Source organism: Rhinoderma darwinii, chromosome 2 (assembly GCF_050947455.1).
Source record: "Rhinoderma darwinii isolate aRhiDar2 chromosome 2, aRhiDar2.hap1, whole genome shotgun sequence".
Lineage (NCBI taxonomy): Eukaryota > Metazoa > Chordata > Amphibia > Anura > Rhinodermatidae > Rhinoderma > Rhinoderma darwinii.
The window spans coordinates 380843977-380856012 of NC_134688.1; the positions used below are offsets into that span (position 1 = coordinate 380843977).

Consider the following 12036-nt stretch of genomic DNA (forward strand, 5'->3'; position numbering starts at 1 on the left):
GTTAAAGTGACTCTCCAGTCCCCCCCCCCCCAAAAAAAAATTACTATACATTTTGACTGTATAGCCAATTTACCAGCTGCCCCGCTCCTGAACAATCCAGCCCCCGTTTCTGCATTCTGGTCGCCCAGTATCTGCTTTTCAATATAACCGCTGCATTCTCGCTATGGAGAGCTTTTTTGGAAGACTTTGATACGCCTTCACCTCCTCCGAAGAACGAGCGCTGACCGCGGGCCGCGTCTGGCAGCGCCAACGTCATTAGCATTAGTCCATCGGAGGGCAGTACTTACCAAAAGTGGTCCAAGGAAGAATAACAAGCAAATCAGTGACAGGGTTGTGAAAGGGTTGTGGGCACCCAAGGTTCATTGATGTGCATAGAAAGCGAAGGCTAGCCTGTCTGATCCGATCCTACAGAAGAACCACTGCAGAACAAATTGCTGAAAACGTTACTGCTGGTTGTGATAGAGAGGTGTCAGAACACAGAGTGCATCGCAGTTTTCTGTGCATGCGGCGACATAGCCACAGAGTGCCCATGCTGACGCCTGTTTAATACCAAAAGTGCCTACAATGGGCACTTCAGCCTCAAAACTTGATCATGGAGCAATGAACGATGGTGGCCTGGTTTTATGAATCACATTTTCTTTTTATATCATGTGGATGTATGGCTGAGTGGTGTGCATTACCTGGGGAAGAGATGGCACCATAGGAAAAAGGCGTGGCAGCGTGATGCACTGGGCAATGTTCTGACCTTGGGTCCTGTCATTCATGTGAATGTTACTGACTCATACCACCTACCTAAACACTTTTGTAGACCAAGTAGACCCTTTCATGGCAATGTATTCCCAAATGGCAGTGGCCTATTTCAGCAGGATACTGCGGACTGCCACCCTGCAAAATCTATTCAGGAATGGTTTGAGGAACATGACAAAGGTGTTGACTTGGCCTCCAAATTCCCCAGATCTCAATCCAAACAAGCATCTGTTGGATGTGCTAGAAAAACAAGTCTGAGCCATGGAAGCCCCTACCTAACAACTTACAGGACTTAAAGGATCTCCTGCGAACATCTTGGTGCCAGATAACACAAGGAACCTTCAGAGATCTTGTGTAGTCCATGCCTCCACTGGTCAGAGCTGTTTTGGCAGCATGAGGGGGACCTATGGCAGGGACTAATAGGTTGCCTGACAGTAAAGCACTGACAGACAATAATAGACTGCAAAACAGAAAAGTCAAGTTCGCTAGTGGGACAAAAATAAAAATAAAAGTTTATTAAAAATAAAATCAGTTAAAGTTAAAAAAAAAAGTAAATCAATTTCTCATTAATAATCCACCTATAGTGGAAAAATAGTGAAATAATAAAAAAAAACATATTTGATATCGCCACATTCGGAACGGCATCCATAATAAAAGTAAAAATGTTATTTATACCGCACCGTGAACAGCTCTCATTAAAGGGAACCTCTCAGCACTTTTGACGTCTTAAAACTGCTGACAGGGTGATATAGGGGAGGGGAAGGGCATTTTAAACGTACCTTTTGATTTTTAAAGGGTAACAAAACGTTCAACAAACTTCTGACATGTCATAGTGACATGTCAGAAGTTTTGATTGGTGGGTGTCCGAGCACGGAGACCCCCACCAATTGCTAAAATGAAGCGGCAGAAGTGCTCAAGTGAGCGCTGAGCTGCTTCGTTTCTGTTCGGCTATTTCCGGAAGGCAGATTTATCGCAGTACGGGCTCATAGACTTTCTATTGAGCCAGTACACAGCTACATTGATTTCCGGAAAAAGCCGAACAGAAACGATGCGCCTGAGTGCTCGCACGAGCACTTCTGCCGCTTCATTTTAGCAATTGGTGGGGGTCTCAGTGCTCGGGCCCCCACCAATCAAAACATCTGACATGTCAAGAGTTTGTTCAACGTTTAGTTACCCTTTAATTCCCCCAGCATGCCGGTCACAAGTTCGACTGAGGCGGGACTAGATGCACAAGTGGTCCTGCACTGCACGCTGCCAGTCCCGTCTCTGCTCTGAGCTCTAGCAGTTTCCTGATTGGCTGCTAGAGCCGTCACTCAGTGCAGAGAGCGGCACTTGCAACCGCTGCGCCAGGGCAATCAAACGTTGTTTTCTCAGTCATGTAGCTTGCATCACCCAGAAAAAAAAAGGGAACAATAATATACCCTTCCACTCCCATATATCAGACTAAATCTACTACCAGGTTTGACCTCAATAACCGTATATCAAATGTAACATGGCGCCATTTTGACATAAAACTAAAGCAAAAAAGGAGTAAAATAAAAATTCAAGAACAAAACTTAGCACTCAAATTATCCTCAGAAGTGCTAAGTTTTTTCTTTTACCCCTTTTTCTTCCCTTATATCACACTGTCAGCAGTTTGGAGGCCATAAAAATGCTGACATGCTCCCTTTACGCCTCTCTAAAAACATTCACAGGACATGTCATAAATGTCAGCTAGATGCAGATCCCACCTCTGGTACCCGCACCTATCTCTAGAACGGGGGCCCCTTAACCCTGTTCTACCTTTGTCTGATCTCGCTGCCTCCCGGCCACTTCCTGGTTCTTTCTAGTGGGAGTCACATAAACAGCGCAGCTCACTGGGCAACGCGGTTTCCGTAACTCTCATAGTAGTGAATGGCAGTTACAGAAGCAGCGTAGCATGTGAGCTACGCTGTTTCCGTAACTACCATTCAGTTCTATGGGACTTACGGAAACAGCGTAGCTCAGCGAGTTACGCTGTTTATGTAACTCCAGACCATATAACCTTTTTGATGGTCGGAATTCACCCGCTTCAGCCGCAACAGAGTGGCAGAACGGCGTTTAGGTGGCCCCGTTCTAGAGATAGGTGCGGGTCCCAGAGGTGAGACCAGCATCTATCTTACAATTATGACATATCCTGTGGATATGTCATAAATGCCTCTCATGGAAAAACCCCTTTAAACAATTAGTTATATATACCTCCAAAATGGTACCATTGAAGAATAAAACTCATTCTGCAAAAACAAGCCCTTGTAAAGATATGTTGGCGTAAAATATACAATAAATATATATATCTGGTAACATGCTGTTTTTTCCTCCCCGTCATGTTGATTGCGCAATTTACAGAAAGTGTGCCCATGCGATCAGGAGCGGGGTAACGAGTGTAATACACAAGCCCCGCCTCACTCTGATGGCGGAGATCAGAGGAACCTCTGTTCTCTGCCGTTAAACTCTTTGAATGTCGCGATCAATGCTGATTTCTCGCATTCAAAGGGTGACTGAAGGAAGACCCCCCCCCCTAGGATCACGTCACATGTAAGTAGGACGGCTCTAACGGTCCCCTGCGTCACATGACGTGGAATACAAATATCGCAGAGTGAGGGGTTGGGCAGAATTTACCGAAAATCCAGTACACTTCCCTGGTTGGGGAACGCCCTGAGGACACTTGGCATCTAATTAGCATATGGCTCATGAGTGATTGAAACTTTATTTTCCCAGTTATGCTAGCAGTAGGATCAGCAACATAGGTACAGCCTTCTTTTCGTTACACTAGCTAGCGGTGTTAGTGGTTGGGGAACGGGCGAACGCTGACAGACTCCCCTTAATTTATCTTCTGATGTATCAAAAATGTATATTGTGGAATCAGCACCAATTCCTAGATCACAGGAGCGAATTGAAATGGATAAAAGCCGAACATCATTGATAAGCATTAAAAGAGAAACTGATGCATATGAATGGATCAGTGCAGAATATGTAAGAAAAAGAAATCAGGCATAATCGTATCACAATTATATCCCCCACCATTGGCAGGTACAATAAGCTCGTCTCCATTCACGGTCAACCACTACACAGACTCCGATGTATCGCAATGATGGGGATTGTAGTCAGGGTCAGAACTAGTCATCGGGGTGTATACTGCATAATGGTGTGATTGTATGATCCAGGTCTCATTGCTGTTACCCAGCAGAGACCTGGATCATAGCAGTCACTATAAGAAACCTACATACAGATGACAGCTATGACAGTGTAATAATGAGATGTATACATAGGACTTCTCTATGACAGGCACAGAACAGTGAAGTACCAGGAGCTGTCACTGAGGTACATGAAGCCGCTGGTGGCACATACCGGGCACAGGCTTCTCCTCCTCTTCAGCAGCCATGCCCTGGATATCAGTGGCGGCAGATACACAGCTGTCACCCGATTGTCACATACAGTGATCACCCGCTAGAAGCTGCTTCTCAACCTGGTGTCTGCGACCGGAAGTAAACAAACTGCTGGTCTATAGCAACGGAGGCGTGAATCGTCTTTATCACCTGCGGCCCGACACCGCCACCTTGTGGACGGAGGATCGAACCTTGTCAGTGAGAAAGAGAAAAAGAGAGAAAAAGAGATTACTAAAGTTGATACCGCATGTTTACGTCTCTTTTTTCATACTTTCACTTCCCTGGAAAAATGAACACTTATTATGCTGGAGCTATACTGTGACTTTTGATGTGACACCAGTGGAACAAAAGCTGAGCATGCGATTTTGGTGCGTGTGCGTTCTTACCTCAAAATAAAATTCTAATGTTCCTAATCATCCTGATATAAACTGCCAGCATTGGGGACCTGAGGCCGCTTGATCTCAGTAACAGCAGGGGTCCTCGTTGCTGGACCCCCGCTATCCTACTTTTAAAACAGCTATCTCCCCTAATCCTCCGCAATAATATTCACACTCTCGGTTAATCCGCTGTAAATTTGAAAGATAATCCGTGGCATAAATCTGCAGTTGAAACTGCGCATTGATGTGCCGATCCGCACCCAGATTAGCTCCATTGTAATTAAATTGTGCTAATCTGTGGCTCTCCAGCGCAAAATTCACGTTCAGAAGTCTGTGGATTTTAAAAGCCGCGTTGTGTTCATTAGTCCACGCAGATTTTTCCTTGAGCATGTGAATGGGTTAGAAATTTCCAGATTCACATGCATTGCTGGTGGAATGCTAGTCGATTCTGTCAGGATATATATGCGCTAGGCCGTGTTCACACGGGGCGGATATGCTGCGTAAAAGCACGCAGCGTATCCGCCCTGTGCGCTGCAGGGAATCCCTGGCGAAAAAGCGCACCAAACTGGTGCAGTTTTTCGCCCACGAATGACCGCTGCCTAAAACTGCTCAATTAACCTGCCTGCTACCATCCAGGAGACCGCTGCAGCCTGTGATTGGCTGCAGCAGCGGTCACATGGGATGAAGCGTCATCCCAGGAGGCCGTCCTTCTGACGTCATCCAGGCCGGCCTCCTAAGTATAATGTTTTATTTTTATTCAGAGTTGCATTTTTTTGCGGCGGAATCCCTGTGTGAACCCGCTGCAAAAATGCAACAACTGCCAATTGTTGTGGGTTTTACCTCCCCATTGAATTCAATGGGGAAAACCCGCAGCAAATATGCAGCGATTGCGCAAATACAATTGACATGCTGCAGAATACCGCAGGTCCATTTCTGAACCTTTTTCCTGCTCAGTATTTACACAGCGTGTGGATGAAATTTTTTCAATCTGATCCACTTTGATGCTACTGTTATCTGCTGTGTTTTTTCTTTGCAGATATGAGAACATCCTGTGGAAATTTAAATCCACAGCTGCCCTATCTGCCACAGATTTTTTGTGTGGAATTTGCTGGCGATATTAAGGGTTAATACATGCAGACTACTTTGCATATTTTTCAGAGTTTTTCTGTGAAAAAAACTTTGACCGAATGACCGATCCATCCCCTTCTAAGTTTTTCCTGCGGAGCTGCCCCTGGCCTACTGCTTTGCAGGTTACTGCCGCACGCCCCCTGTTCAAGTGAATGGGGCCGACTGCAGTTCCCTGAATAGCCAGCTGCCTGGGAGCGCTACTTTGCAGGGAAAATTTTGGGATAGGGGTAAATCAGCGCTGCAGCCCCATCGATCATAAAGTGATAGAATATCCTAGTGATTTGGCATCACTTTAAAAGATAGGAATAACCCTTTAAAATATTATTCCCATCTCAATTTCTGATCGGTGCGGGTCTGACCTCTGGGGCACCCACCTGTCTGGAGAATAAAGGGGCTGCAGCGCAAACATGGTAAACAAGTGAACGAGGCGATGCTGCAGCTGGAGATTGGGATCACCGCTGTACAGGAAAAACTTTGAAGGGTATGCACTTCTAAACCAGTGCTACGGACCCTTCATTTTAAGGAACAGTGGAGGTCCCAGAGGGGGAAATAACCCCTTATTTGCCAAGTTCTTAGACCACGATCAGTCCAGCTCTACCTGATAACCACAGATCTCTTGAATTTGCAATAAAGTGTATAGGTTTACATGAAATGTTGTAGTGTTGATGTATACATTTGTATTTCAACACTGATGCTCATTTTTGAATTTATTTATTTTTTATTCCAAAATCCTCTCAGTTCAAACAGTATCTTAGGGAAAAGAAAGAGTTCTCTATTCTCTAATAGGATATGTGACATGTTTACTCTTTTCCAACATTAACAACTAGCCATGGAAATATGGAGGTCTGTCACAAAGTCACCCAAGCTCCATAGACATACATACTCCTCTCCTTCCTCTTCCCCCTCTCTTTCCCCCTCGCCATGGCTCCTCCTGTTAGGCTTTACACTAAATTCAATGCAGTGCCTGCAATATAGCACCCTTGGAGCGAAAAGTTACAAAAATCAAAGTCGCTAGTTTTTTTACAGTGAAATTGAATGTGTTAATCCAGGATCCTGATAGATATCCCCCCACATAAAATTGTATAGCAAAAGCTGGAAATCTGTAATTTTTACAATAAAATGAAATAACAAAATAATAATGAATTCAAACTTTTAATTTTCTCATCTCCGAAATGAACAAGAAAGTTAATAGGAAACACAGAAACGCTAAAATAATCCCGTTACATAACCGGGCCACAACTGTGATATAATGGCTTTCTAGACCGCCTGGAGTTAACAATCTAGATTCAATGAAGCAAGAAACATTGGTGAAATGGTTCTGCACACTCAATCGAGTACGTGGCATGACCTGCCTAGGTCGAGTCGTGTGTTAACCTTAAACCATACTATCCCCCACCCCCATTTAGTAACGACACATGACACCGAGGTTGGATGTGAAATGGCCACAGCAGCCGTTTATTAATTTCACAGTTTTATAAAAACAATTTAAATCCGAAACATTCGGATAACTAGTTAGGAATCCACCAGAGAATTCCTCCTAATAATTCACATGACCCAACATGGGTCAGAATCATAAATAACAATTAAACGTTAACATTAACCCGAGCAGAGGAAGTCCTTGAAGCCCCTTCAGATGTTCCTTTCAAGAACACACCGAATTAGCCATCTGCAAACCACAAATTACCTCCAGCCGTAAACCAGCTCGGAAGCACCGTTCACCTCTGCAGATGGCTCCAACCACTAGAAGTCCACTTCAAGGGGATAACACCCGTTGAAGCCCTCAAGTGATATACCGACCACTAGAAGTCCACTTCAAAGGGATAACACCCGATGAAGCCTTCAAGTGACATACCTTCTACCAGAAGACCACTTCAAAGGGATAACACCCGATGAAGTCTTCAACCATGTACCTTTTTTGGGGGACGCATACCCCCGATGCGACCCCCCCACCATTTTGTACTGACTGGCCTCAAGGACTCCCCCCGCCAGCTGCCATGACAACAGAACCTACTCCGGAAAAAAGAAAAACATGTTAAATAAACACACAAAATAAAACACAACGCTCATATACGGACGTACAGAAGACCTAAGGAGTAACAAAACAAGGGTGGGAGGGTGGGAGCTTTGCTTCTTGTGTATTACTCCTCCCGCTGCTTCCGGCTCAATGCCGAGAAACAGCGGGAAGCGCAGTAACGGCCCCCCCGTCCCCCCTAGCTCCTCCCCGTCCCTCCTTCAGCTTCTTCACCTTTCCCTCACCTCTTAACATTAACCCTTTCCCTACCAGGACGGTCATGTCGGCTTCCCTTAAGCCTGCAGCTGCGTCCAGCCTCTTCTTGACCTGCCTAGGTCGAGTCGTGTGTTAACCTTAAACCATACTATCCCCCACCCCCATTTAGTAACGACACATGACACCGAGGTTGGATGTGAAATGGCCACAGCAGCCGTTTATTAATTTCACAGTTTTATAAAAACAATTTAAATCCGAAACATTCGGATAACTAGTTAGGAATCCACCAGAGAATTCCTCCTAATAATTCACATGACCCAACATGGGTCAGAATCATAAATAACAATTAAACGTTAACATTAACCCGAGCAGAGGAAGTCCTTGAAGCCCCTTCAGATGTTCCTTTCAAGAACACACCGAATTAGCCATCTGCAAACCACAAATTACCTCCAGCCGTAAACCAGCTCGGAAGCACCGTTCACCTCTGCAGATGGCTCCAACCACTAGAAGTCCACTTCAAGGGGATAACACCCGTTGAAGCCCTCAAGTGATATACCGACCACTAGAAGTCCACTTCAAAGGGATAACACCCGATGAAGCCTTCAAGTGACATACCTTCTACCAGAAGACCACTTCAAAGGGATAACACCCGATGAAGTCTTCAACCATGTACCTTTTTTGGGGGACGCATACCCCCGATGCGACCCCCCCACCATTTTGTACTGACTGGCCTCAAGGACTCCCCCCGCCACCGCGAAACAGGCCTTGACCACCTTAAGCCTGTGAGTTCCTCCACACCACCACCGCCCTTTCTATGCCTTCTGCTATAGCCAAGCTCCAAATATCAATGCCAACCTCGGTCAGATGAACCCCGTCACTCCTCCAGAAATTCCCCAATCCTGACTCCAAATCCCTATGCCTCACGCAAATGCCCCCGTTCTTTGCCACAAAACGGGACACCGCCCGGTTAACTTTTATCCGAGCCTTATTGACTCTCTCCACCGATCTAGCTAACCGCCAATGCTTCCTTGGGACTATGTCCGACCACACTACCACCAACTTGGGATAAGATACCCACAAACACAACAAATCATGTTTGATATCCCGCACCAACTCACGAAAAGGGCGGACTCCTAAGTCATTCCCACCCACGTGCAACACTAAAACCTCCGGAACCCTATCAAGCCGCACATATGTCTGGAATTCCGCCAACACCCTGTTCCACGACATACCTCTAAACCCCAGCCAATGCACAACCGCATCCTGTCGCGGAATGCGCAACTGGCGACCATCCGGGCGGACGTCCGCCCTCAAAGCCCCCCAGTGCACGTACGAATGACCCATCAACCACACCAGACAAGGAGGCGAATCTGAAACGGAAAACACAGTTAGGCACCACCATATAACATTTGCAAGCATAAACAACAAAATTACAACATATGGGGGCGGACATAGGACTTAAACCTTTTAGACTCCCAACGACCAATACGCCTCACCCCCTCATCATCCAACCCCCAGCGCCCTGCTTCCGTTGCTGCGCCAATCCGGAAGGAATGAGATGAATATGAGCCTGCCGCAACCCCAACCGCCGTCAAACATTTTTTAAAAACAGCTCCAAACTGAAACCTGGACAAGAACGACCCGTCCACATGACGTAACAAAGGCAAATCTGGAGACCCCCTGTTTTTTGTAAAACCACGCATGCACTCTACTGGGCACATGACCGACCCCGGGAGAGCGAACAAAACTATCAGTTTTCCCTTCCCTAATTGGTCAGTTTTTGATCTACGCAACCATACCTCCAACCGATCTGCAAAAAGGCTCACCTCCCCAGATCTCAGCCCCCCTGCCTGTTTAGTACTTGGCGACACCAACTCACCTATTCTAAATGCTCCGAAGAACGCCAATGAGAAAGCCAACCGAAACAAATCCATTTCATCTGCAGAACGACATACCGATGCCAATGAACCGCCCAACAAGCCCAGCAAAGCAAACGACACCGGCCTTCTACTATCCGCCTCCACCCTACCTCTGCGCAACCCCTTCAAAGCCTGCGATACCAGAAATTCCTTCGATACATCCCGCAAGCCCCGCAACTTAAGCCCAAACGCCACCGCGGATATAAACCGGTTCACCTTCGCTACTGAAAACCCCCCCTCCCAGGCATCCCCTAACCAATACAAAAGTGCCACCAACCTGTCTCTATCCGTATTGACATCACCCAACTCTCTTACCCACTCCTCCCACTGCCTCCAACAAGCAGCATAAGCCCTCCACGTCGTGCCCGCCAAAGACCTTTGTAACAGCTGCTCTACGGGACCGATACCAGATCCCATAGATGATCCGGACACGCCAAACCGATACGTTCCGCTCCCGGGGCCAATTGCCGAAACCGGTCCCACTGCGAGCGAGAAAGAGCATCAGCAACACAATTCCGTACACCCGGGACATGCACCGCCACCACCCACGCGTTCAGCGACAAACACACCAACACTAAATGTCGCAACAATTGAACTACCGGAGGAGAGGACGCCGTGATGTTATTAATGGCAAGCACCACCCCCATGTTGTCGCAGTAAAAACGGACCTTCTTATCCCTGAGCCTGTCCCCCCAAATGGTAGCCGCCACCACGATGGGAAACAGCTCGAGCAGGGCCAGATTCCGCGTCAATCCACTGGACACCCAGCTAGCCGGCCATTGACCTGCGCACCACGGACCTCCCCCGTAAGCTCCAAAGCCACCCGCCCCAGCCGCATCCGTGAAAATATTCAGATCACTCGTATCCTGCGCTGGGGCCATCCATAGCGAGCGACCATTGTACTGGCCCAAGAAGTCATCCCAAACCTGAAGATCAGCTCGGTGCTCCTCCCTGAGCCTCACAAAATGATGCGGCGCCCGCACTCCCGCCGTTGCCGCCGCCAACCTTCTACCAAACACCCTCCCCATCGGCATAATCCGGCAGGCGAAATTCAACTTCCCCAGCAGCGACTGAAGCTCCCTCAACGACATTTTCTTCCTTCTACAAGCCCGTCGCACCTCCAGCCTCAAAGCACCCAACTTATCCGCCGGGAGCCGACACTCCATTGCCACCGAGTCAATTTCGATTCCCAAGAAACAAATCGTCGCTACCGGGCCCTCCGTTTTTTCCGGCGCCAAAGGGATCCCAAAATCCCTCGCCACCTTCTGCAGGGCATGAAGCAAGTTACCGCAAACCGGCGAACCCCCCGGGCCAACGCACAAAAAATCATCTAAGTAATGGATCAACGAATCGACCCCGGATACTCCCCTCGTTACCCACTCCACGAAGCTACTAAACGCCTCGAAGTATGCACAAGACAGAGAACACCCCATCGGAAGGCACCGATCCACGTAAAAGGCCCCATTCCAAAAACAACCCAACAGCCGTTGGCTTTCTGGATGGACCGGCAACAACCTGAACGCCGCCTCAATGTCGGTTTTTGCTAGCAGCGCCCCCGGACCCGCAGCCCTCACTAACCCCACCGCCTTATCGAATGAGGTATAAACTACGGAACACAACTCGTGATCAATCCCGTCATTTACCGACGAACCTTTGGGATACGATAAATGTTGAATCAAACGAAACTTTCCGGGCTCGCGTTTAGGGACAATACCCAAAGGGGACACAACTAAATCTTTCACCGGCGACTCCACAAATGGCCCCGACATGCGCCCCAACGAAACTTCTTTTAACAACTTTTCCGACACGACTTCCGCATGCAAGTAAGCCGATTTTAAATTTCCCCGCGTAACCGGAACCTCATAAGGAGGCGGAGGAATAACAAAACCAACACTAAACCCTTCATAAAGCAACTTAGCTGCCGCCCTATCCGGATACTCATTTAGATAAGGGGCCATCCTTTCCACCCTCACCGGCGACACCCCCTTGACCAGCCCCGTGCTGGTTCCCGGACCTCTTTTTCCGCAGACATTTTGCCGCCCCGTGTGATGCACCATTACACTCGGAGCACACGTGCTTGAACTTGCACGTGGCCCCAAACTTGCACTGGCCTTCATTGAATTGCCAGCAAAACCCCGCCTTTCCCCCGCCGCTTGGTCCACTCTGACTAGTCTGGCCTCCCTGGCCACCGCTCCCGGGAAAGGGCTGCCTAACCGGAGCCGTAACCCGTAACC

At 47.7% G+C, this 12036-nt stretch overlaps 1 protein-coding gene across 2 annotated transcripts in view; it reads right to left on the reverse strand.

Moving 5' to 3' along the window:
- LOC142743307 (X-linked retinitis pigmentosa GTPase regulator-like) overlaps positions 1-4329 on the reverse strand; it is a 67688-nt gene extending 63359 nt beyond the window's left edge. The window contains exon 1 of one of the 2 annotated variants that reach the window (XM_075853950.1): positions 4114-4329. In XM_075853950.1, coding sequence (XP_075710065.1) covers positions 4114-4147 — 34 coding nt within the window. In that variant the 5' untranslated portion in view covers positions 4148-4329. The remainder of the gene's footprint in view (positions 1-4113) is intronic. The other variant, XM_075853949.1, reaches the window with a different exon arrangement.
- Between the last annotated feature and the right edge of the window lie 7707 nt (positions 4330-12036).